We start from the raw sequence: 27,944 nt of genomic DNA on the forward strand, positions 1-27,944 counted from the left end.
ATCTGCCATCCCATCATACAACTGCAGATGGTGGTCTATACTGCTTGCTCTACTTCAAAGTTGAAACCATCTGCATAGGCCCTGATCTGCCATCCCATTGTACAACAACAGATGGTGGTCTATACTGATTGCTCTACTTCAGATTTGAAACCATCTGCAGAGACCCCGATCTGCTGTCTCATCATGCACATAAAAACTAGGATAATGTTGTTTGCTCAACTTCTGGTTCATGCCACATGCATTTACCCTGATCTGCTTTCACATAATGAATGAAATGTTCTGGGTCCATGGGATTTTATTCTACTTCTGACTTCAAGCCAAATTAATAGACCTTGATCTGCTGTCCCATTATGTCAGGACTGATCTGGGTCTATGCTGTTAAATACTATTAGATTAAATCATTTAGGACAAATGACATATTTTAATATCATGGGACAGTGCCATTGTTCCTGGGTATGTAGCATAATACAAATTCACAACAGACCCATATTGATAGTATGAGTGACAAGAGGAAGGAGATTTATATAATAATGCCAAATAATGTAAATCTTCTACACACTTTAAACAACAATACAATGAACAGCATGTTATATGCCAGCCCCATGTTTAGTGGTTCTTTGTGTAGGAACTAGATTTTTTAAACAAAACTTCTCTTAAGTGTAAGCCCTCCAAAAAGCCTGGCCCAGGAACTCACTCTATAATAATCGTTGTTCTGCAAAACCTGTTTTTCTTTGAGAAACAATGACCATGACCTTTGATCTTTTAACCACCAAATTAATATGGCCTTGTTCATGCTTTAGTAAAAATAAAAAGAATGGAATACCACTATGGGATTGAAATTACTCCAAGCCAAAAATACTTACTCGCAAGGATGCAAGAGAGTTTCTCTGAATGAAACCTTTGGTTTTCCTAATATGACCTTGGCATTGTATTCTCTCTCAAGCCTCTGTAATAGGAAAAAATGGTATGATTCCTCGACATGTATTATATGCAGGATAAATATATACTTTACAAAATCAGTCCAAATAATAAACTGTTTAATATAATGCATAATTCTTCAGTGTTCATATCTTTTAATTAGTAAACTATTTAAAAACAGAAACATTTCAAGGGTTGATGCAAATGCCATAATATTAATTAGTTTTCTTATTCCTTACTACAATACCTTCAACAATCATACAACTTTTGCAATTATTCTGAGAAATGAGCATCCATGTCTAGCTCATATCTTGACCACTGTGTACAGATGAATATACAAACATGAGTACAAAGTTTAAAACAGATCAGTGAACCACAAACTCTTTTGTGAAGAACTTGGGATAATAATGTCCTTGCAAAATCAATATACACATGTTGCATTAATCAGACAAAATGAATTTGAATAGCTGAAAACTTACTGTAAAAAAACTTAGGAAAGAAAGAAAACCATGAAAAATTCACATGTATGGCAAACAATGAGGCATTCAAAGCTGAAATGGTATTAATCCTGTCCATGTGACCATATCATCTTTATGTGTTGCAGCACAAACCCATCAAGGATAATTACTCTAAATTGCCTGTATTAATGTGGACCGAAATCAGTTACATCCCTTGAATCTGACAGTTCCTAGGAAACCTCGTCCAACATACTCTTTAACTTGTATTTAAGTATGTCTCTGTTTTTATTTCAGTTATGATTTCCTTACCTAGAAAATTCTGCTGCTACAACATCTTCTAGTGATAAAATATGTCTGTATAAACCTAAGTGACACATATATACAAGTTTTGCATAGTGGATCAAAAAGTCTTCAAAACAACAAGGTTTTAAAATAACCTAATCATGTCTTTGTGAGCAGAAAACAGCATACATTAATAAAAAAAATAAAAAAGTTTTCTCATTCTGTGATTATTCCTCAGTAAGCAGGAACTTTTTTAAATCTGATCGTTTACATTTATTTTATAATAACTAGAATTTAAATAAGCTTAATAAAGTTTCAGAAATTTCAATTTAATCACCAGCAAACATCATCACTGTCCATTGGGAGCTGTGTAGCTCAGCTATCTCACTCGTAATCAGGTGTTGCAGGTTCAATTTTCTGCCCAGCACAAGTTAACTGCTTTGGTGTGTGTCCTTGGGAAAGGCACTAAGCTCCCAATTTGTTGGAATTATAAAGAGTTTAATGTCTTTGTTATTAAAACAAACAGAAACAAAAACTAATTTGCATAATAAAAATCATGTCTGTCAAGTTTGGCAAATTTTGCCTTTTTATGAGAGAAAACATAAAAAATTTGCCCAGGAGTGCCATTTAAAAGTATACATCTACCTTAATCTTCCTGTGATCTGTTTAAATGTAAATGCCAGAGGTTGCTATTCATGTATTTTTTAGGAGTATTGACTTCCTTAAAGCCATTGGTTCTTAACCTATGGGACATGACCCAAAACTGAGGAGTCATTATGTTTTGAGTGGGTTGCCAAGATCAACTTCCATAATTTGAAATTGCATATCAACGTTGTTATTAGCATTTGATGGGTTACATGACAAACCTAATCTGGGTCACAGCCAAAAAAAGTTAAAAACTGCTGCCTGTTCATCAATTGAGAATAGGGAAAAAGAAAGTAACTGTAGCTAACCCAAGGCCATACCTGTTCATGAATCGAGAATAGGGGAAATGAAAAGTGTGACCTAACTGTAGCTACCCAGAGGCCATACCTGTGCATAGATATCCAGATGGAGCTCTCCCATTCCAGATGCAATACTCTCTTTGTTGTCTGGGTCATACAGGACATGGAAAGTGGGATCCTCTTTGGTGAACCTGGATATCCCTTTGGAGAAATTATCAATGTCCTTGTTGTTGGCTGGCTTAATGGACATGGAAATTACTGGATCTGGGACATACATGGATTCCTGTGGTAGTGGAAATGATTCAGTGATTTCATTATTTATGGTAATTAGTTTGATACAAATGTATACGGGGAACAAGTTCTTGCATGTATCACATGAACTTGGAAGTGTGTTACAACCAAGAAGCACATTCCGCAAAAAAAACATCAGTAGAACATTTCATGCTAACAAAAAACTGTGGGGCCCAAAGTGACCAAGTGGTCTAAAGCACTCACCATTCCAGATCACTGCCATCTCACCTGTTTGCATGGGTTCGAGTCTCAGGCTGATATAATGGGGGTATGTGAGAAAGCTTGCCAGTAGCTTCTTGTGGGTTGGTGGTTATTCCCAGGGTTTTCTTGGGTTCTTCCTTCACCAGTTATACTGGCTGCCATGCATAGCCTATCTTGTGCTGAAACATGGCATTAAACCCAACAACAATAACAATAAAAGACTGTATTTGGTAGTGCACTGATAGGACATCTAAAAATAGCCAATTCCTGCCCACTAGAATTACCCACATCTAAAAAATAGCTTGGCTTATGACATCAATGAGAAAGGAATGCTAACAGAAATGCTGTGCTAAAACTCGATGTTATCACACATACTGAGAAAGTATAAGAAAAAAGAGTAGCATCTGGGAACAAGTCATTAACATTCAGTTGCAGTTCAAAGTTCAGTCTCAGATTATTTATGTAGACTGTTTGAAATAAATGAGAACATATGCCTAGGTGACTTTGGGTGACTGGCATGATGGCAGATGCTTATGTCTTGCTTCATCATGGTACACTCAGCTCACAGCTGAGGGGTAATATGCTGGAGATGCCAATAAATTTTACATCTTCTTCCATGGAAAACTTTGAGTCACATACTAAAAAAGGAATATGGTTTATTGTAAGTTCATATAATTCCTACTTATATGATAAATATTTAACCGCAAGAGTAGACAATACTGAAGTGTTCAAATATTTGATGGACATAGCATATTTTGAATATAAGGAAAAGCAAATTTTTAAGTAAATATTTTTCTTCGAGAAAACCTACCTGGGTGAATGTATTTGATCGAGAACACAAAAGGACCATTTAAGGAGTATGTAAGTAAAATGAAAAAGTTAGAAACACCTTTAAGTCATCTTTAATTACCCACTAAAGAGACTGAGATATCTTGAATGATGCTAGAGTTCAACATCAGCAATGAAAGTGATGCAGAGATGGACTGACAGATGGGTGAATAGATAAACAGAATCTATTCCTATATCCGCTGCCAACATCACTGTGTAGTGGAAAACAAGAACCTGCCATAACAATTGTAACCTGCTGCTAAGAAGTGTAATTGTTTTGGACTGTAGCCATTATACACATATACTAAGCCTATTAAGGCAAATAAGTCTGTTAAATCTGTGTAAAAAGTATATACTTCATATAGGTATCATAAGGCTTCTAAATTGGTTGTGTTTTGACAACTTACGTAACATGTGACTGAGTTCACCACACTTTTCTGGTGAACTTCCTCTTTTTAGACTGTATCAGCCCATGAAGTATTTTTGACATGTAATTTTACAGGAAAACCTTGGGACGTAATAGTGGGGCTGTGGTGGGAGTTGGGTGTGGTGATTATGGTGACAGAAAAGAGATAAAAACAAGGATTGATAATAAAAAAGACCAAATTGCAAAGCTTTATAATGAAGTGTTTGACTGTAACAGTCATACAATAATAAACTGTTCACATCAAACAACTCTGTGTGTGTGTGTGTGTATTTTATATCTTCTTTATCAAAATATACTATACTGTACATGCAGTATGACAATATATTGCCAATCCAGATAATAAGTGACCAAGATTTTAAAATTAGTGAGGGCTATAGTGTTTAAATGAGTGTAAGTGAGGGCTGTAGTGTTTAAATGAGAGAGGGCTGTAGAGTTTAAATTAGTGAGGGCTGTAGTGTTTAAATGAGTGTGAGTGAGGACTGTAGTGTTTAAATGAGTGAGGGCTGTAGAGTTTAAATTAGTGAGGGCTGTAGTGTTTAAATGAGTGAGGAATGTAGTGTTTAAATGAGTGAGGGCTGTAGAGTTTAAATTAGTGAGGGCTGTAGTGTTTAAATTAGTGAGGGCTGTAGTGTTTAAATGAGTGAGGGCTGTAGTGTTTAAATGAGTGAGGGCTGTAGAGTTTAAACGAGTGAGGGCTGTAGAGTTTAAATTAGTGAGGGCTGTAGTGTTTAAATGAGTGAGGGCTGTAGAGTTTAAATGAGTGATGGCTGTAGTGTTTAAATGAGTGAGGGCTGTAGTGTTTAAATGAGTGAGGGCTGTAGAGTTTAAATTAGTGAGGGCTGTAGTGTTTAAAAGAGTGAGGGCTGTAGAGTTTAAATGAGTGATGGCTGTAGTGTTTAAATGAGTGAGGGCTGTAGTGTTTAAATTAGTGATGGCTGTAGTGTTTAAATAAGGGCTGTAGATTTTAAATTAGTGAGGGCTGTAGTGTTTAAATGAGTGAGGGCTGTAGTGTTTAAATGAGTGATGGCTGTAGTGTTTAAATTAGTGAGGGCTGTAGTGTTTAAATGAGTGAGGAATGTAGTGTTTAAATGAGTGAGGGCTGTAGAGTTTAAATTAGTGAGGGCTGTAGTGTTTAAATTAGTGAGGGCTGTAGTGTTTAAATGAGTGAGGGCTGTAGTGTTTAAATGAGTGAGGGCTGTAATGTTTAAATGAGTGAGGGCTGTAGAGTTTAAATGAGTGAGGGCTGTAGAGTTTAAATTAGTGAGGGCTGTAGTGTTTAAATGAGTGAGGGCTGTTGAGTTTAAATGAGTGATGGCTGTAGTGTTTAAATGAGTGAGGGCTGTAGTGTTTAAATGAGTGAGGGCTGTAGAGTTTAAATTAGTGAGGGCTGTAGTGTTTAAATGAGTGAGGGCTGTAGAGTTTAAATTAGTGAGGGCTGTAGTGTTTAAATGAGTGAGGGCTGTAGTGTTTAAATTAGTGATGGCTGTAGTGTTTAAATGAGGGCTGTAGATTTTAAATTAGTGAGGGCTGTAGTGTTTAAATGAGTGAGGGCTGTAGTGTTTAAATGAGTGATGGCTGTAGTGTTTAAATTAGTGAGGGCTGTAGCGTTTAAATGAGTGAAGGCTGCAGTGTTTAAATTAGTGAGGGCTGTAGTGTTTAAATGAGCTTCCTAAAAGTGAAATGCCACTCAATTTAGCTACTGCTGCTTATAAGTAGAGTCCAACTGCAAACAACACGGACCCTGACCTGCTACTGCATAATGTGGCAAGACAGAAATGGCAGTAAAAGAACAAAGGAAAATGAATAGGTAAATGGTCCCACCTTTCACTTACTTAGAAACATGATAACTATATGAAAAAAGTGAATTTTAACGACTAAGACATTTTTGTTGTACACATGTATATTCAATTAGTTATGTACTTTTTTTAAGGTATGTTCTTGGAATGTCTATATAGTTACACTACCAGTCAAGATAAAACAAACATGTCATGTTCTTACCATCGAGAAATTTGTGTTTCCTTTTGTGACAAAAGTATCTCCACTGGCACAATCAATTCCAAAGAGGGCACAGATATCTCCAGCATACACCTCATTCACATCCTGCAACAAATAAAGTTACTAAGAACACTGAATCCGTGAAAAAGGAAAAATCAAACAGATGTTATACCTTTCAGACAAGTTTTTAAAAATTTCTTTTTACTAGATGTTTATTCATATTATTTAGAAAAAGAAACCTGCTTCAAAACTTATCGACTTAATTCTACAGATAAATTAAGTTATATATTGCAATTAAATCAAGAATTAATTCTAGAGATGAATTATGTATTATATTACAAGTAAATCAAGACGTGCTACAAAGAATTCATGCAGCCTGAATGAATAATAATGCAGAGATGCTTTTTCTGTAAGTTTAGCATTATTATTACTGTCAAATCACTGAAATGGAGTTGCAACTTGCATGGATGCCTTAGTCTGAAGTACCATATATACTTTTATACCCTATGTACATGGAGTTGTAGGTACTAAAGCAGTGGTTCTCAACCTCCAGGTAGCAACTCAAATCAGCATTGTGAGGACATTCTGGTTGGTTGCACAGGGTTGCCAAAATTTTTTTTTGAGGGTGGCAAATTGTATCAAAATGTGGAAACAAGGTCTTGAGGCTCATAATTTTTTTTTTAGAGTCATGACCAAAACAAGTTGGGAACCACTGTATTAAGGCCAATATGACATCCCCCGCTACACTTACTACTGATGATGTCTTAGGGTGAAGACTGAAACTATTGGTCAGTTATCTTTGACTTTACCCATCTCTTCTTACTTTACAAACTCGTATGCAGTACCATGGACCATATTTCTTTTGACCACTACATGCAAACACTGCATGATAAAGCTAAGAGTACTCAGTACAAGCAAGGCACATCTTATACATGCTAAACTTCTTGCACTTCAAGCATCGGTCTGAAAGTGAAATGGCATAACAATGGCCAATAACAACCGGTAAGATTTCCCTATAACTTATCAATAAACATGCATTAGAAAAAGTCAAAAAGTGGACACAAATCCAACCAACAAGAATATGTTGGTCAGGATATTAAAGTAAAAAAGATGCCAAATATTTACAAAATTTTTGATCAATATACAAAAATAATGTTCCCAATAAGTAGCCAATACATTAATAATATTATACAGAGTTTACAGCTAGATGGGAAGAATTCAGGTTGATTACTGATGGATACTGTTGTGGAGCAATGTTGATCGCACCACAGTGCAAGCTTTAACTGGCAAACTTCTGGCTTATGGGTAGTTCACTGATGAGAGTTTCCTCCCTTTTCCTGTGATATATATATAGCCTGGAAAGACTAGTTTTATCTGGATTCAAGAGGTAGTGGAGTTTGTTTCCCTAATGTTCATATGAACATCCAAATCTCTGCACAACCTCAAGTCAAGGTATGTGACCAAAAACTAAGTTATTATGCAAGAAACATTTTTCTTCTTCAGTCATAGTGACCATGACCTCTGATCCACAAACTCAATAGGCTTCTTCATTACTTGAAGTGCAAGCCACAAAGTTTAATCCTAGTCAGTAAGGTAAATTTATTGTGCAGAAACTAGTTTTTTTTCTTCCGGTCAGTGCCCATGACCTTTTGGCACCATACATCAATGTTTCTTTCTTACCCAACATGTAAGGAATCCACAAACTTCGGCTAAGGTGCATCTTCAAAAACATCTTGACCCCAACCACTCACCAGTTATTCCTTATACCAAGTGCAGGCTATCCACACTATTCAGTTCCCCGACTTTCTGACCACAAATTTACTTCTACATTACCCAAAGTGCAAGGTCGCCTCAAAGGTTGGTGAAGGTGATGATAAAAATACAAATGATATTGTGTGGAAACCATTCTTTCTTCAGTTGACCTTGAAAATGATGGGCTTCCTCCTTACCAAAAGTGCAAGCAATTCAAAGTCTGGGGAAGGAATATGCTGTAGAAGTGAAGTCATCACTTGGAAAAAGACATGTTAACAAATAAAGTCACAGCATAATATGCCGTAATAAGATATATTTTTAATATTAGGAGGAAATTACAAGATTGTTCCACATGGTTCCTGCGAGTCATAATTGGTACCATTCATTCTAGGCTGCACCACTATGGTATTAATGCCTATTTTTAATCCTTAGTGCAATGAAGCTGCCTTCATAACTCTCACAGGGTATACTGAAAAACATCCCCAGAAAATAAAGATAAAAGGTTGCTATAGTTTATTTTAGACTGACTAAATCAACTGTACCTATAGCTGGTTTATTGGATAGAGTACACTTATACCACAGAATCATAAGCTGATAGATTTCATTGGCTGTTTTTCTGATTTTGATAAGCTGTGCACCAATATATAAAAAAAGGATCATGATTTGAAAACATTGAAGAGGTGATGAGATATGCAGCAGAAATCCGACTGCATTTATTTCCAAAGCAGCATATAGAGAGGAAGCATGCAGACTCAAATGTCAACCAAAAAAATATATGCATGGGGGGGGGGGGGGGGCAGTTTAGTTACTCAAGAATAAGGAAATACCAATCGCAGTGGGGGGGGGGGGGGGGGAGAGCTGAAAATTAAATGTATTAGAATTTTCTTGCATAAACAAGAAACAGGTACAACTATCTGTGACCCCTATTTTTTTCCCTACATTACCTCACTTCTTAATATCACTGGGACCCATGAAGCACCCTTTCTTCCAATTCTAAAAGGAACACTGGATTGACAGTCTTGAAAATCAACATTATAATGTAATTAGCATATACTAATTTGAATACCTCCATTTCATCTGCATTCATTCTGACAAGGCGAGAAACTCTGACCCGTTTTCCCGTTCTGGTGTTGAAAATTGTATCTCCTTTCTTCATTCCACCCTGGTATACTCTAACATAGGTAAGTTGACCAAATCTTCCAGCCTACAGAAATAATAATAGCTGTGTAATTTAAACATACAAGGTATCCAGTCTGCAGAAATAATAAGGGTTGTTTCATTTATATAGACAAGGTATCCAAGCAATGCAGTTTTTAATAATATATATTAAGGTACTCTGATTACCCAAAGGTTCACATGAAAATGATAGAACATTCTAAATTACATACATGGGCGATTACTCCACACTGAAAATGCCTTCTCTGGGTCCCAGGTATGTTTTAATGAACAGCCTTAAGCAGATACTTCTTATTCAAATAGCTGAATTTGGGATCTTTTTGAAAAATAACATTTGCTTTAAAGAAGCTATTAAATTTAGAACACGGCAAGCAACTCTTTCATTTCCATATCTATAATACTACATTTCATATTGCTGTTATTACTTTTGAAATAAAATTAGACACAAGTGGCACGAACATGACTGATACCCATGTAATACATAAATGTAACAGGTAAATGTAACACATAAATGTAACTGCAGTTAGCCAAGAAATCTTGGCAAGTATGGTGTTATCTTTATAGCCGGTAAAATTATGCTGATTTTTGAGAAAGTTTTCAAAGTGTTTCCTTTCTATGTATAGCATAGCTACCAACCCCCGAATACAAAAATACTGACTGCTTGTGATAAAAATACTAATTTTCAGGAAAAAATACCGATTTTTAAAATTTTAATGCATATGTAACTATTTACAGCGTATACAACTAAGCAGTAAAGTAGGACAGTGTTTTACATAATTATTTAATGTCAAAGATGCATGTGTTGCACACTGGCACCATGTTCCATTCGGGTACCCATTCAGAAGGTGCAAGAGTGCAACACACTCAGAAATGGGCTGTTTAAAGGAGCCTTTTCCACCCCTTATTTTTTCCCCAATCATTATCAATTCGAATGTACCAACTTTCACTGATGACCTCAATTCTGTGATTTTCTTACTGAACTGTTTTCGTTCTAGCATACGAGTAATCCTTTGCGATTTCACTGTCTGGAAAACGTGTGAGAAATAAATCACCAGCAACACAAGGAACTGTAAGAGGAAGGTTCATTTCTAAAAGAAATTTAATAAACCGAATTTTGATTGAATAACATAAATGTTCTCTCTGGTATTTATATACGTCGTAAGTTCAGGCTGATTTGTGTATGATGAAGCAGTAAGCTGATGTTTACTAGCTTTTTCGTGCTTTTTTATTTCATGGGCACCTCCATGCCCAATAGCGAAATCACATTACACAATTTGGAAAACGTAGAGTTTTCTCCTTTACGAGATGCTTTCGCAAATCTGAACAAGACAGCACAATTGTCCTTCCAGTTCTGTTTTCTTGTCTTTCCTGGAGAAAATTCTGAATATTCTGCTTTGCTATTCAACATGATTAGAAGTTGAATATTACGAACGTGAGATACAGTGACAGCGGCAACTGTTTGCAAAATAAAAAAAGGCCGACAAAGACAGGCATGGTAGCCTCGATTTGTATCAGAATAGAACTGAGTGCCTGTCCAAAACTGAAAATTACAAGGACATTTTTTATTATTTTTTAAAATTAAAAAACGTATTTGTTGTCAAAAAAACGTACACCCGTATTCAGGTCCAAACTACAGAAAAAACTGGTCACTTGGCAACTATGAAGCAGGTATATTTTATGGTAGATTGCTATTATTCACACAATCTTTAGTGACTTTGGTGCCAGGACGCTAAAATTATGTGGGATGTTATTTTTGTGAGTCATTTTATTGTTATCAACTTCAGTTGCTGTAGGTTGGTTTGTAACAGTACTTTTAACACATGATTGGGTATATCATGTCAAGGAAATGGAAGCTATGCGCCTTTCGAAAGGACATACCACGTCAACTGACCAGGACAAGTATCAAACAAGTGACCCTTGGATTAGGAGTCCAATGCTCTGCCAACTGTGTTACTGAAGTCAAAGGCAACGTCTTGGGATCAGTAGTAGAAACATTAGAAGTCTGTGATGCCACAAAGCTTGCTGTCAAGTTTTGTGCAAACCAATCCAGTGCCTTTGAAGAAGCTGAAAAACAGCAATTTTGGAAACACTAACAATGCACACTGGATGTTAGCTCATTATACCATAGATCACTTGGCCTTAAGACAAGGCAAGTTCAAAAGTCTGTTCATTTGTTTATTCATTATTTCTACCAATAATCATGTGTTTAGGAAGATAACACAATGTTCAATCAACTATTTATGTAAATGTAAATGTTCAAATGTCCTAACATGTTAACCAAATAGGTCAAAAATAAAGGCATAACAGGTTTCGGTACCCCTCCTTCCCAACCCATACAAATTTAAATTCTATCAATTACAACAAACATCTTACCTCCAACTTAAATGCTAACCCAACAAATGGATTTTCCATATTTCTATCTGGACACATAATAATCTTCTCTTCCTTGCTGGAAAAAATAAAAGTAATTTGTTCTTTATTAAATTTTGTAAACTATTAATTTTATTTTGCCTGGATTTTACAAGCAAACTGATTTGGTTTTTCTATTTTACAGCACAGCACCACAAGTAGGTTATACAGCGCTGATGCAATTCAAATGAAGTGCTTTGCCCAGGGCTTATGTGATGGTAGGATTCGAACATACACCCTTTTGGTCAAGAGTCAAGACAATAACCACTAAGCCACTGCAGCTCTTTGAAGTCAGATGAAGTTGGGGTACATCATATCATGATGCACAGGTGAGAAACCATTCTGAGGAGAAACCTTGTTGGAGATTCCATGCTTGAAATGAACTATGCAATGTGAATGGTGAATAGGTCTGTCTCATAATTCTTATGCCTATGCAGAAAAGGACTCAAGCTCGTCAAGCATTACTGCTTAGTACTCAAAACTGAAAACGAATATCATGAAGTGACTGACCACAAGTCTTGATTTCATATAATCCTTCTGAATTAGGAAGTAAAGATTAAATTTTGACCATTTAAATGAACATAGTGGAGCACTAACTGTTAATAATCATGGAAGATTAAGATGAACATAACCACTGAATGGCACATAATAATGAATGGCAATTAATGAATAGCTCTAAAAAAGCTTGCCAATTACTGAATGGCACATAATAACTAATGGCTCTAACGAAGACTGCCAATTACTGAATGGCACATAATAACGAATGGCAATTAATGAATAGCTCTAAAAAAGCCTGCCAATTACTGAATGGCACATAGTAACGAATGGCTCTAACGAAGCCTGCCAATTAATGAATGGCACATAATAATGAATGGTAATTGATGAATAGCTCTAAAAAAGCCTGCCAATTACGGAATGGCACATAATAATGAATGACTCTAATGAAGCCTGCCAATTACTGAATGGCACATAATAACGAATGGCAATTAATGAATGGCTCTAACGAAGCCTACCAATTACTGAATGGCACATAATAACGAATGGCAATTAACGAATAGCTCTAAAAAAGCCTGTCAATTACTGAATGGCACATAATAATTAATGGCAATTAGTGAATAGCTCAAAAGAAGCCTGCCAATTACTGAATGGCACATAATAATTAATGGCAATTAGTGAATAGCTCTAAAGAAGCCTGCCAATTACTGAATGGCACATAATAATTAATGGCAATTAGTGAATAGCTCTAAAGAAGCCTGCCAATTACTGAATGGCACATAATAATGAATGGCAATTAATGAACAGCTCTAAAGAAGCCTGCCAATTACTGAATGGCACATAATAACGAATGGCAATTAATGAATGGCTCAAACAAAGCCTGCCAATTATTGAATGGCACATAATAATAAATGGCAATTAATGAATAGCTCTGAAGAAGCCTGCCAATTACTGAATGGCACATAATAATGAATGGCAGTTAATGAATAGCTCTAACGAAGCCTGCCAATTACTGAATGGCACATAATAACGAATGGCAATTAATGAATAGCTGTAAAGAGGTCTGCCAATTACTGAATGGCACATAATAACGAATGGCAATTAATGAATGGCTCTAATGAAGTCTGCCAATTACTGAATGGCACATAACAACGAATGGCAAATAATGAATGGCTCAAACAAAGCCTGCCAATTATTGAATGGCACATAATAACAAAAGGCAATGAACGGCTCTAACGAAGCCTACCAATTACTGAATGGCACATAATAACAAATAGCAATTAATGAATGGCTCTAAAGAAGCCTGCCAATTACTGAATGGCACATAATAATGAATGGCAATTAATGAATGGCTCTTAAGAAGTCTGCCAATTACTGAATGGCACATAATAATGAATGGCTCTAAAGAAGCTTGCCAATTACTGAATGGCACATAATAACAAATGGCAATTAATGAATGGCTCTAAAGAAGTCTGCCAATTACTGAATGGCACATAATAATGAATGGCTCTAAAGAAGCCTGCCAATTACTGAATGGCACATAATAAAAAATGGCAATTAATTAATGGCTCTAACGAAGCCTGCCAATTACTGAATGGCACATAATAATAAATGGCAATTAATGAATGGCTCTAAAGAAGTCTGCCAATTACTGAATGGCACATAATAACGAATGGCTCTAAAGAAGCCTGCCAATTACTGAATGGCACATAATAATGAATGGCAAATAATGAATGGCTCTAAAGAAGTCTGCCAATTACTGAATGGCACATAATAATGAATGGCTCTAAAGAAGCCTGCCAATTACTGAATGGCACATAATAATGAATGGCTCTAAAGAAGCCTGCCAATTACTGAATGGCACATAATAACGAATGGCAGATAATGCATGGCTCTAACGAAGTCTGCCAATTACTGAATGGCACATAATAATGAATGGCTCTAAAGAAGCCTGCCAATTACTGAATGGCACATAATAATGAATGGCAATTAATGAATGGCTCTAAAGAAGTCTGCCAATTACTGAATGGCACATAATAATGAATGGCTCTAAAGAAGCCTGCCAATTACTGAATGGCACATAATAACGAATGGCAATTAATGAATGGCTCTAACGAAGTCTGCCAATTACCGAATGACACATAATAATGAATGGCTCTAAAGAAGCCTGCCAATTACTGAATGGCACATAATAATGAATGGCAATCAATGAATGGCTCTAAAGAAGTCTGCCAATTACTGAATGGCACATAATAATGAATGGCTCTAAAGAAGCCTGCCAATTACTGAATGGCACATAATAACGAATGGCAATTAATGAATGGCTCTAAAGAAGTCTGCGGGGGCCCCGAGTGGCCGAGTGGTCTAAAGCGCTCTCCGTTACGGATCACTGCCATCTCACCTCTGTCTGCGTGGGTTCGAGTCTAGGATTCAGCTAAAGTGGGTATGTGAGAAAGCTTGCCAGTAGCTTCTCGTGGGTCGGTGGTTCTTCCTGGGGTTTTCCCAGGTTCTTCCTCCACCATTAATACTGGCCGCCATGTATAGCCTATCGTGTGCTGAAAAATGGCGTTAAACCCCACAACAACAACAACAACTAAAGAAGTCTGCCAATTACTGAATGGCACATAATAATGAATGGATCTAAAGAAGCCTGCCAATTACTGAATGGCACATAATAATGCTGTTTGGTAGACATGGATCGCAGGTGGGGAGTATTGCCAGGTAGCCTATACTGGAATAGTGATTGTAAATATTCAGGAGCACTATCATCGGATATCCTGTACATTAATTTGGCTCTTCACAAACGAATTCGGTCTTTAATAGGTAATATTTGTAACTTACCAGCTAAATCTTCCTTGCTTTCTTTTGGGATTGATATTAGCCCAAATGCTCTTTTCTGAAGATGTGCCAGCTTTGCTATGTTTTTATCATTTGAATTACTACAGAGTCTCCATTCCACTGAACTTACCCTGATGAATTATCCAAGCCCCAGTTAGTGACTTCTGAAGGATTAGGAAGGTAGGCAAGAACAGCATCCAGTAAGGGTTGAACACCCTTGTTTTTCAGTGCTGATCCAACTAAAACTGGAGTGAAGACCCTCTTTACACAAGCTCTGCGTATTGCTGCCTGAAAAATAGCATATCAAATAGCAAAACAATAGGTCCATGACCATGTCTCTGTAATTATCAGGTACGATGTTATAATGAGGTAACTGATACAAAGGTACCACAATAAAAAGGAAAGGTTTTGCTTAGTTTACATTTTATGTCCATTTAATAAGAAGGCAGTGCCAACTTCAATGAACCGCTCCAGTGGCCTATTGGTTAGAGTGTCCGCCTCAGATGTGGAAGGTCATGGGTTCAATCCCCAGCCGAGTCATATCAAAGATTGATAAAAATGGTACTAACTTTTGCCTTGCTTGGCACTCAGCATTAAGAGGTCAGTGTTAGAACTGGTCAGCCTCGTGTCAGGATAATGTGACTGGGTGGGACATCATGCTACATGTCTGCAGCATGATGCCCCAGTGCTAGACATAACTATAAACTGCCACACTGCAGACATTGTAGCAATATGACTGAAAATTGTTAAAGCAACGTTACAAATCCAAATCATACACACACACACAAAACTTCAATGTGTTTTGTAAAATTTTATACAATAATATAAACATCATAAACAGATTGTTAACATTATAAACACTGATAACACTGTGCAAAAGAAAATTGTATATTTTGTTTTATTGGTTGAATGGCACCTTCAATACATTACTAGCCGTAACATGCAGAGGAACTGTGTCCTAAGTGCCATTCCAGGACACACAATGGCACCTTCAATACATTACTGACTGTAACATGCAGAGGAACTGTGTCCTAAGTGCCTTTCCAGGACACACAATGGCACCTTCAATACACTACTGACTATAACATGCAGAGGAACTGTGTCCTAAGTGCCAGCTCAGGACACACAATGGCACCTTCAATACAATACTGACTATAACATGCTGAGGAACTGTGTCCTAAGTGCCAGCTCAGGACACACAATGGCACCTTCAATACATTACTGACCATAACATGCAGAGGAACTGTGTCCTAAGTGCCGTCCCAGGACACACAACGGCACCTTCAATACATTACTGACTGTAACATGCTGAGGAACTGTGTCCTAAGTGCCTTCCCAGGACACACAATGGCACCTTCAATACAATACTGACTATAACATGCAGAGGAACTGTGTCCTAAGTGCCTTCCCAGGACACACAAGGGCACCTTCAATACAATATTGACTATAACATGCTGAGGAACTGAGTCCTAAGTGTCATCCCAGGACACACAAGGGCACCTTCAATACAATACTGACTATAACATGTTGAGGAACTGTGTCCTAAGTGCCTTACCAGGACACACAAGGGCACCTTCAATACAATACCGACTGTAACATGCAGAGGAACTGTGTCCTAAGTGCCTTCCCAGGACACACAAGGGCACTTTCAATACAATACTGCCTATAACATGCAGAGGATCTGTGTCCTAAGTGCCATTCCAGGACACACAAGGGCACCTTCAATACAATACTGACCATAACATGCAGAGGAACTGTGTCCTAAGTGCCATCCCAGGACACACAAGGGCACCTTCAACACAATACTGACTATAACATGCAGAGGAACTGTGTCCTAAGTGCCATCCCAGGACACACAAGGGCACCTTTAATACAATACTGACTATAACATGCAGAGGAACTGTGTCCTAAGTGCCTTCCCAGGACACACAATGGCACCTTCAATACATTACTGACTGTAACATGCAGAGTAACTGTGTCCTAAGTGCCTTCCCAGGACACACAATGGTAGCTGACCCAGACTGCTCTGGATGGGTATCAAACTTGTAACTCTTGGATTATAAGTCTGACAATTTTCCAAGTTACTGCTTGTATTCTTATGAAAGCCATTCCATATACTTACATGTATCTCATCCACAGTTGGTTGTCTCTCTTCCAAAAATATTTCCCCAAACTGATCATCAGCATTTGCTACACATTCTGCAAACAATAGATTTAAAATGCCTTAAAAACATGCATGTAAGATCTGTCTACATACTGTATTTTTTTTTTAAAATGTGGCTAACAATCTTTACTCCATGTTTCCTAATGTACAAAACATTCAGGACATAGAAAATAATTCCCTAAAGAACTTTTTGAAAACTTAGGGTTGAGGTAAAAGTTGGGCAAGATCAGTCACAAATTTTCTTTCTGGAGGTGGTTGAATAGTGTTTGCAAATGTAGATAATGATAAATGCAAATCTTGTGGTATATCAATTGCTTTTGAAATCTTATGTTAAGTGCTGTTGTTTCCAAATTAAACTTGATTTGTGTTTGTAAATCATGTGTGCCACACTGCCAATAAAAAAGTGAATGTCTAAAAAGATTTCTATAAATGTGACAAGTTGCTATAATTGCATGAAAACGTATTCATTTCATCTACAAATGCATACAAAATCATGCCTACCAAACTTCAATGAGCTCAGTGATTTTGTTTAAATGTGCTAGTCAAGCCAATAAGGTTTAAATTAAATCCAAGTTCAAACATACGTAAATAAGACTGCTATAATGGCCTGAAACTCTAACCAGGTCATCTCTTCATAAAAAAGAAATAATCAGATCAAATTTCATCTGTCCAGCAAAGTCATTTTTGCTTAATTGTGCTAACAAGGTTTTTGAGAAGTTTAAAATAACATAACCAAGAAAGTTTTAAAGTATTAAAATGGAAACAGTGGTCTGATACTCCTTATAAATACAAACAACCCAATCAAATTTAATTTGTCTAGCTCAAAGTGTTTGATGAAATGTTGATTAATCCATCTACAAGCTGTATTAAACAAGCATATTATGTTAAATGGTAACTGACCAATCAATTCATGTCTTTTTTCCTTAGCTATTGTCCTCATATTTGCAGGAATCTCATCCTCAACAAGGGTTAGTCCAAAAGGTTCCTCAAAGTAAACAGCTTTCTCGTTAATAAGATCCACAATCCCCTTGTGGTCTGCCTCCAGGCCTATAGGAATACTGATGAGGGCAGCATGGTGATTTAATTTGGACCTGAAAGGTAAAAGTATACCATTAATTATGTAACCATTTCTAGCTGTTAAAATACTTTGTAGGCACCCATGATTCTTGCAGGTGATAGTTGTTGTTGTTGTTGTGGGGTTTAACTCCATTTTTCAGCACACGATAGGCTATACATGGCGGCCAGTATTAATGGTGGAGGAAGAACCCAGGAAAACCACGGAAAGAACCACCGACCCTCGAGAAGCTACTGGCAAGCTTTCTCACATACCCACATTGGCTGAATCTTAGACTCGAACCGCCGCAGACAGAGGTGAGATGGCAGTGATCCGTAACGAAGAGCGCTTTAGACCACTTGGCCACTCGGGGCCCCTGCAGGTGATGGAACTTAGATGCTAAAAATAAACCACAGGTCGATAAATGATTGGCTAGAATTATTTCTCACCCATGCAACAGAGAAATCAAGCAGTTTGGAGAACCTAACTTTTCATACTCAGTTGGGACGTCTCAGAATGTGTCATTCATGGTGTCTGCATGCTAAGAACTACTTTGAAAAGAAGAAACAATTGTTTTCTGCTGCGCCCGACAGTTGCTAAAAAATTGAACAACAGCAACAAAAACAACAGATATATAACACAAAAAACCTATATTGCAACATAAGGTCTCTCCAACTTTGAAAACACACCATATAAACATTTCGAGACACACACACACACACACATGAAGTCAAGCTATTTGGTATTATGCAAGACACTATAGTTCCTTCCACACAGTATGTCAAATTTTATTTTATCTGTAGTCCTAACTCAGTAAATTTTCAAGTCGTCACCATTAAATGTAACAAATGTATCTAAGGCTGTTCCAGTAAAACATATACCCCCCAGGGGGAAGGCACTTTCAAATTCAACCAACCCACAACAGAAGCAATTTAAAAAAAATTATGATCCACCGTCAGATGTGTTTTAATCGAGAAACACTGCCCCCTACAGAAGTATATTTTTTGACATAATTTCTGGCTATGGGTTAGTGGGCGGTAGAAGCGATTTTAATATTGGGTTGGGGACAGAAGCGATTTAAATGACAGCTGGCTGGAGGTAATCTACTGAATTCATATACATCATATAATCTACTGCATATTTTTATTTGTATTCATTCATTACAATCAGTCTTTTGTCCCTTTGTTTGTTTGTCTGTCAGCCAAGTATGTCTCTGATACTGTGAAATCACAGATTTTCATGGTGGCTTATTATTTGTAGATGTCATTGATCAGTCCCTTAATACCTACTAATTTAACATCCATGAATACAGATTTTATAATAGATATTTCTATTCTAATACAGAAATCATGAATTTGTATCCTTACTAAACTCTGTGTTTCCTAAAGTTATCAATATGTCTTGCTATTTTTCTTTGTTCTCAGGCATGCTGCTATTGATTAGAATAATAGTTAAATATTGTATTGCTTTAAATGTGTGGTCAGATTCTACGATTCATTGTTACTATTTTTTTCAATAAATGTTTTGGTGAACTTATATGATTTGTCAGGAAAAAAAAACAATGATGCCTGTGGAAGTGATGTTGCATCATTTGTCTACTTTTACACTATATCATTTCTTGTAAGAACATCTTTTTCAGTTACCGATGTCTTATTTTTACGCCTTGTTGCAAGACTAATATAAAGTTATAAAAATATATGGCAAGTCAAACATTTTTATATGATAGATTTTAAAAAATGGATGAAAGTCAAAGAATCATTTTTCCCAGAGCACTCATAAAATCAATGTCATTGCAGTTAACTGTATTGTCAACAGCATCATAATCATCACTGATGGCCTAGCAGTAACATTCTGCACGTTCAATCCAGTTGTCACAGGTTCTATCTCCCACTTCTAGTCTTTCATACGAGACTTATACCTATGGCCTGAGGGGCTTTCATGGCAGAGTGGTATAAGATGCTTGCCTTGTGATACAGATCTGAGGGGCTTCCATGGCAGTGGTACAAGATGCTTGTCATGTGATTACTTGCCTCCAATATGTAAATGAGAATGTTGCCAGTTACTTGTGGAAGGTCAGTGGTTCTACATAAGTGGTGTTTGGTGTCTCAAAAGGACTTGGATTTTCTTCAGCAGTAAAACTGGCTGCCATATATAGATTCTCTTCGTCTGAAAACTGTGTAAAGGCCATAATGATCTACCGAAACCCCGAGCCATTTGTTTCTAAATGGCTTCAGCTGTTGGAGATAAACGTCAAATCAACAGAGGCTCCATGTGCCCAAGTGTACTAAGGTGCTTGCTTTTACATCACTTAAACATCTCACAGAGTGAGTTTGTGTCACAGATCAACCAATTTAGGTTGGTGGTCTTTCGGGGTTCTTCCTCCACCTAATTTATTGCAAAAAAATCACCAAAAAACCCAAAATCAAACCACACTGAATCAACCAACTAATCAACCGTAGCAACAGCAGCAAAGGTACTAGTCAATCATTTTTGCCACAGCTATATGAGTTTATAACTTTTGACTCAAGTACTTTTTGTAGACCTTAGAATATTGTCGAATATCATCAATTATGCCTTTCTGACAGTTACCTAAAAGTCATCATCAGTTGGTGCATATGAGATGGAAAAGTCTTGAGCAATCCTGCATGACACACTGCTGAAAGGTTTACATTTTAGCTCACTTAGATTTTCTCTTAACAATGTTCATTGTTCCAACTAGAACTGTTATAACTTATTCAACTTCTATTCACCAATATCTGATGATATGCATCTGTAATAAATATTTGTAACAAAGTATGAGAATGCATCAATGTTTTTCAATGATGCATTTGAACTGAGCAACAACCACAATCAACAAACCAAGAAATAAAATTATTCACATCTCTCAGGCAGAAGTAGGGTATAATCATAATCTGCCAAAAGATTTTTAATTTTTTAAATTTGCCAAATATTTTTTCCAACCATACTGATTCAGTGGACATATCACCAGAATGGACAGAAACAGACCAGAAGGTTAAAATCAATTTGATACAGCTTTTAAGTAGCTAAATTCATATTGGTTTAGTTAACTGTACACCCTTTATTGTCTTCCTTTTGATGAAATTTCTTACTGAAGCTAAGAAAATAATGTTGCACACATGAAAAAAGAGGCACACTTCTACTCATTGTTGTTTTTATTATACTTCTCCATTCCAGCCTGTTCTTATGATCTTCTCCCCCCACATAGTGTTTGTTTTGTTTATGATATGTATCTAAATTTCTCACTTACTTTTCCTACTACTATACAAATGTTCTGTGAATATGCATATCAGAGTGAAACACAATGGGGAGACTAAATAGAAGATTGAAAACCTCTACATTTCTAGATGTATTCTGCTTGGATTCCATATTTCTGCACAAAACTCAAGAGTTCAGGACTCTGCACTAATTCAGTTCCCACTGTAAATTTGTGCAAACACCACGATATTAAAATTCAGTAACTTAAAATTTAGAGTGCTCATATCAAATTTATATCAGTATAGACACATCTATGATGACAGCTTTTGTGAAGAAAAAAAAACATAACAGCCACACCATTTTCTGGATCTATACAAATTTGAAATGTGTGCTTTCAATACTGCACCAAAGAGTCAGCTGCTGATTTCAGTAATGAGTCGTCCAAACTCGGGTCTGTAAAGGGATGGAAATTATGTTAATAAAATAATGTCGCTCACTTTTTCAGTTACAAGTAGGACAAGCTCTCAAAAGATTGTTTTTACTAAAACTTACTTTCATTATCAACCAATCAGGGACAGTCAAACACATATATACTCTATTTTATCTTCACTGATTTATAGTATGGAACTCGTTCTTTCACAACTGTAGTAATGTGAGTCCTTGAACAACTCTCAATGGTTGTAAGCCTTTTTTGACCATGCTGAATGGACACACTGTAAGATAATGTTCAAGTAACAGAAATACCATGGGATAACCAGAGACCAATAAAACTGAACAGTCAAGTTATCTCCTCTGCAGGGATGCTGCCAGGATTTCAGGATGTACTCGAAGTTATGTGTGTGTGTGATCTCCAATGAGGAACTGGTGGTGGTGGGAATAGCCATTGTTTTATATCTCCCAACACTTAAATATCTGTCACTCTTTCTTACTGTTCCACTCTGTTACAGCTCTACTGAAATCAAAATTCTCGAAGAGATGTCATCTCTAGTTGTATAGCAATTATTACTGTGATGTCATTGGGCATGGTCACATGGTTGTTGTGGGGTCTTGGTTGGGATGGCAGAAAGACTAGAGGCTTACTCCATATCTGACAGCAAATTATGATGTTGTCAAAAGAATTAAAAAAATTTCTAGCAATTCGGTTGGACTCGGATACTTGATTCATAGTCAATGAACAGGTTCTAAAATTGATGTGTTTATTTTGGAGCTATGTTCCTCCATCACATTCAAGATTTGGATATACCAAAGGTGAAATTGGTACAGTTGCATCCTAAACTACTATCATGGCTACTTCAAATGTTATTTAATGTGAGACTTTAATGCAAGAACTCATAGCTTCAGTGATTTTTGGGTTAAAAAAATTAATTTCTTCTCAAACAACTCAATTTGGTGCAGATTACATTGTTTTTTAATGATACGGTGAGAATTCTTGATGTGTAAAAATTGCACAAGAAATGAACATCAGATCAGAAAATTACTACCACTGGGAAAATACTGATAGGAATATACAGAAATGATGATATAATTATCTAAGTAGAATATGTGGTGACAATATGAGCGCTAGTTCTACAACTTTGTGCAAAATACATCTTGTACAACTATTCTGTTGTTTCTCACAGCACTGTAATATGGCAATAATTTCTGTCCACTTTTTACTTTAGTCCCTTGCTACTTAATAGTTTTAGATTTTACAACACTAAGCACATTTTACCTTTTGACAATAACACATCATTACAAATATTTAGATTGCAAGAAAATAGAAGTTACAATTTTATTAAAAGCACTGGTACCAGTAAGACTAAAGGAAATGGTAAAAAAAAAAATGAATCAGGATAAACAGAAATAGTAGTGTAGTAAAGAATCCATATATCAGAATGACATCAAGTATTTTTTCATCAATTTCATCATCAGTTAATGATAATGCTTAAAAATATATTGTACTAGATAATAGACATTTTTAGTTATCCATTTTGCAATACAAATACCAAATGATGGCTTGGAACTAAGTGCCAAAAGGTCAGCAGAAAATACCACCATGATCAAAATATACATAGGAAGAACCGAACACAAACAGGACAAATTTTTATCCATCTTGCTTTGAGTTTACACAGATCAGTGGGGCCCCGAGTGGCCTAGTGGTCTAAACACTTTCCGTTACGATCATTGCCATCTCACCTCTGTCTGCATGGGTTCGAGTCTCGGATTCGGCTAATGTGGATATGTGAGAAAGCTTGTCAGTAGCTTCTTGTGGGTCAGTGGTTCTTTCGGGGGTTTTCCTGGTTTCTTCCTCCACCATTAGTACTGGCCACCATGTATAGCCTATCGTGTGCTGAAAAATGGCGTTAAACCCTAAAACAACAACAACACAGATCAGTCAGTCTCTTATGTTTAATGTCATTTAATTTTTGCACATAGAGAGCATGTACATGATTTAGTCATACATCTGCATGATACAAAAGTTTGTCTTTCTCTTCTTTTGTTGCTCAGTGGTTCTACCAACTTGAGATCTACACACACTTAATTATGTTGTATGGGGTATCTCTGATGTTCCCTATGAGCATTAATCTGTTAATTGTTTCCGAATTTAATATGATCCTCCTCTTCGGTGTACAAATATTATTCTGTGCTGTGAACTCCTTTCATTGCCTGCTGTCTGAAACGCATATGCATAACTAGCTTGAAAAATTTACTGTTCTTTATGGTTGTGCAATTTTCAACATCTTACATGTATGGCCCCAAGGGTATTCTCTCTTGGATATCTCTGTCCCAAAAAGAAACATTTTGAACCAGAGGTCTTGTTAGGATTTTAAAACTAAGAGTCCATGGCTCCCATTTTGGTAAAAATATGAGTCAAATCAGGAAAGTTGCAGTCCCCTCTCAGAAAACTATGCCAATTATAAGAACTATTGGTTGCCATAGAGTTTAATTTCTACATTCTTTAAAACACTGACATAGCTCTTGCTTATCCATCAGAGTGAGTCTGAATTTTTTCGATCCAAGGGAGGTCTTATTCAAATCACTAAGCTAGGCATCACACACTTTCTTACACTTGGCTAATGTCCCTTTCAAACTATCAGTTCTAGCAACTTTAGCCCTCTCCTTAATCTCACAATCTTTGTCAGTTTGCCGTTGAACCCCAAAATACTCATTCAAGTCTATGTCTCAACATGTCATGATTCCAAGGTCAGGTGCACTGCTTATTCCGTTACACTCGGAAATGAACACAAGAATGAAAGCTAAAGTTGTTTATTTGATGTACTGTTATAAATGACCACATGTATATCTCTGGGTATTTCTGCCTCTGAATTCAAGCACTGTAAATATCAGTAGATTTTCCCACCAGCTGCCAGTCAAAGCCTTTGATCTCGCCGCTTAGCTATTGCAGCATGTTCTTTTGATGTACTCTTATAATGGTGACGACGGGGGGAGGGGGGGCAGGCTTTTAACCACTAAATTCTGTCATTGTAAATATCATCACAGCTAACTGATCAACACATTTTCCCACTATGCAGGTGACTGAAGCAGGACTGGCAAGTCTTTGAATTTTACCGCCCACCTAAATAAAAAAAATTGGCGTCCAAATACGCCTGATTATAAGCGTTTCTGAGACCTCTGTCAGTTTTCACTAACATGAACCCTGCCAAAGATTCACTTCCTTGAATCAGTGTTTTGCTGCATCTTATGCCAGATTTTTCTCTTCTATAATGCTGTATTAGGGTTTTAAGTCCAACATTCCCATAGTCTGCTTGTTTAGACATGGGTATATTTAATAAATATAACCGGCATATTGTCTTTCCAACACGTACATCACACTCGCACTCAACATCAATTTTAGGCTCAAAATCACACACTGGTATTTCCAGTGACATTTTTCCAATGTCCAACAGACCGATATACGTGAAATTCATTGTCATCATAGCTATCACCAGCCAGTATTTGCCGACGAAAACGTCATCTGAAGTCAAACCGTGTTGTGATTCAACCATTTTGGTTTTCTGTGTGGCCCTTATTGGAAACACGCATTTGTAAAACTTCCACGATGAAAGTAAGGCTAAAACTCCATAAAATGCTTGTTCCAGGGCAATGAACGAATCAAATTTAGTTTAACAGCCATTCATGTCGAACCGAAGTATCCAGATATCTGGATGTCGAATCAAGTGCTGTGAGACAGCTGCGGCAGCGCGAATTATGTCGCGAAATGCACTTTTAAAGTTAAAAGTTTAATAAAAATTGCATACTGCGCAAAGCACAATTTTTTATATCCGCAGCGTTGACATAATTTGCCGAAGGCGTATCACTGCTTTAAAAGTACGCGAATTCGTACAAATTACGTGCACTCGCGTGTACTGGCATCATTTTCTGACCCAATGTTTTATTCACGTTAGACCGCTAGGAGTTGGGTAGATGTGATTTTAAATATATATTCGTTTTTTCTTTCTTTCTTCTTTCTGACAACCCCACCAGCGATTTCTCATTTTGTTAGCACAACCCACAACATAAGTGATTTTCCTAACCAACCTTCCACTGTCAGAATCAAAATAGTTCAAAACACAACCTCCTACAGAAGTTTTTTTGAAGTGCCATCCCCAGTGGGGATATATGTTCTACTGGAACAGCCCTAATCAGTTTTAAATACTTTGTGTGAAATGAATTAGATGCTGTTAACTATATTTAATGATTCTAAGCTGAAAATTTACTGAGTTACAGATAGGATAAAATTAGTCATGCTGAGTGGAACAAACTATTCCAGGCACACAGACTAAACACATCACTGACTACAACAAATGAAATTTCCAAACTCTCTCAAGAGCTACGGCAAAGACAACAACTAAAATGTCTAATATCAGGTCTGCCTTTTTTCAAACAGTGCCAGTTGAATAAAAACTTTTTAACAAATGAACTATATTAAACTAAAATCTCTCAAACCTCAATCAACAAAGCCTTTTAATAAGCAGCCTGTTATTACATGTAGACAAAGTTTATCTTTGTGCTATTTTAATTGTGTGGATGCAAAATTTTTTAATAGAGGTAGTGAATCAAACTGAAAATGTTGAAATCATATCAAAGGTCTCGAAAACACTTAATCATGTGTATCTGAACAAAATTTTTGAATCTGGGACACAGAAAATCGACACAGAAAATCACGTACACAGGAGTCTTCCATTGGGTGGCAAATTCAATGGCTTGACAGTCCTACTTCAACCACATGCTGAGTGGGAAAATGTGTTGATCAATTGATCATTTTAACTGTGCTGATATTTACAATGACAGAATTAAGTGGCTTAAGAGCCCCCAAATACATGCACATATTGCCTTTTATAAGAGCACATAAAAAGAACATGATGCAATAGCTGGGTGGCAATTTCAAAAACTTAAACTAGCTGCTGAGTGGTGGAAAACTATGCTGTTATTTATAATGACTGAATTCAGAGGCAGAAAGACCCAGAGATACACATGTGGTCATTAATAGAATACATCAAGTTAACAACTTAAACTTTCATTATCTTGTTCATTTCCTAGTGTAGCCGAATAAGTAGTGCATACGACCTCAAAATCAAGGCATGTCAGGACTTAGACAAAATGCCTTTTGCAAATCTGGATAAGTATTTTGTGGTTAATGGGAAAACTGACGAAGACTGCAGTGAGATTCAGAAAAGTGCTAAGTTGCTAGAACTGAGAGTTTAGATGGAACAGCAGCCAAGTGTAAGAAAGTGCGTGATAGCTGGATTAGTGATCGGAATAAGGCCTTTCCTTGAATTGACAAAAATCAATCAGAGTCTAATGGACAAACAAGAGCTGTATGTCAATGGTGTAAAGAATCTGGAAAAGTAAGCTCAATATGCTTATGGGAGGGGACTGCAACTCTTACTGGTGAGACTCCTTCTGTTGTTACCAAATTGTAAAATCCTAGCGAGATTCTACGTATGTGTTGCATGTTCTTTATAAAAAGTGACTTCATACCTCATTTGTGATAGAACTCTGTAGGGATTGGCCCCCATTCTGTCCAGTTTATTGACAAATGCAATGCATGGAACTCGATATCGCTTCATCTGCCGATTGACTGTGAGAGTCTGACTCTGGACACCACCTACACCACACAGGACTAGAACAGCCCCATCTAGAACTCGCAAAGCTCTTTCCACTTCCATTGTGAAATCCACATGGCCTGGAATAATTATAAAAGTTATTATCTAATTATAAATGAAGGCAATATAAATATCAGCACATTTCCCCACCACTCAGCAGCTAGTCTTACAGTGACAACACATACATCTGGAAGTCTTTCAGCCAGTGAATTTACTCAATGTTAATATCAGCACAGATAAAATGATCAATTAATCAGCACATTTTCCCACTCAGCAGGTGGTTGAAGCAGAACTGGCAAGCCTTTGATTTTGCCATACAGCAATTGCATGCATACAGAGGACTCCTGCATATTCAGTGATTTTCTGCGTCCCAGATAAAAGAAATTGCATCCAAATAGTGTGATCAAGCA

General features: G+C 36.8%; 1 protein-coding gene across 1 annotated transcript in view; it reads right to left on the reverse strand.

The window, feature by feature from the left end:
- LOC149774186 (elongation factor G, mitochondrial-like) overlaps window positions 1-27,944 on the reverse strand; it is a 77,344-nt gene that overhangs the window by 40,708 nt on the left and 8,692 nt on the right. The window contains exons 5-13 of the mRNA XM_089945688.1: window positions 27,410-27,614; window positions 18,079-18,269; window positions 17,137-17,213; window positions 15,145-15,302; window positions 11,646-11,721; window positions 9,163-9,300; window positions 6,348-6,449; window positions 2,691-2,885; window positions 864-946 (exon numbers count right to left, since the gene is read on the reverse strand). Of these exons, the coding sequence (XP_089801814.1) occupies window positions 864-946; window positions 2,691-2,885; window positions 6,348-6,449; window positions 9,163-9,300; window positions 11,646-11,721; window positions 15,145-15,302; window positions 17,137-17,213; window positions 18,079-18,269; window positions 27,410-27,614 (1,225 nt within the window). The remainder of the gene's footprint in view (window positions 1-863; window positions 947-2,690; window positions 2,886-6,347; window positions 6,450-9,162; window positions 9,301-11,645; window positions 11,722-15,144; window positions 15,303-17,136; window positions 17,214-18,078; window positions 18,270-27,409; window positions 27,615-27,944) is intronic.

This window comes from Sinohyriopsis cumingii, unplaced genomic scaffold (genome assembly GCF_028554795.1).
Source record: "Sinohyriopsis cumingii isolate HCF-2022 unplaced genomic scaffold, ASM2855479v2 utg000400l, whole genome shotgun sequence".
NCBI lineage: Eukaryota > Metazoa > Mollusca > Bivalvia > Unionida > Unionidae > Sinohyriopsis > Sinohyriopsis cumingii.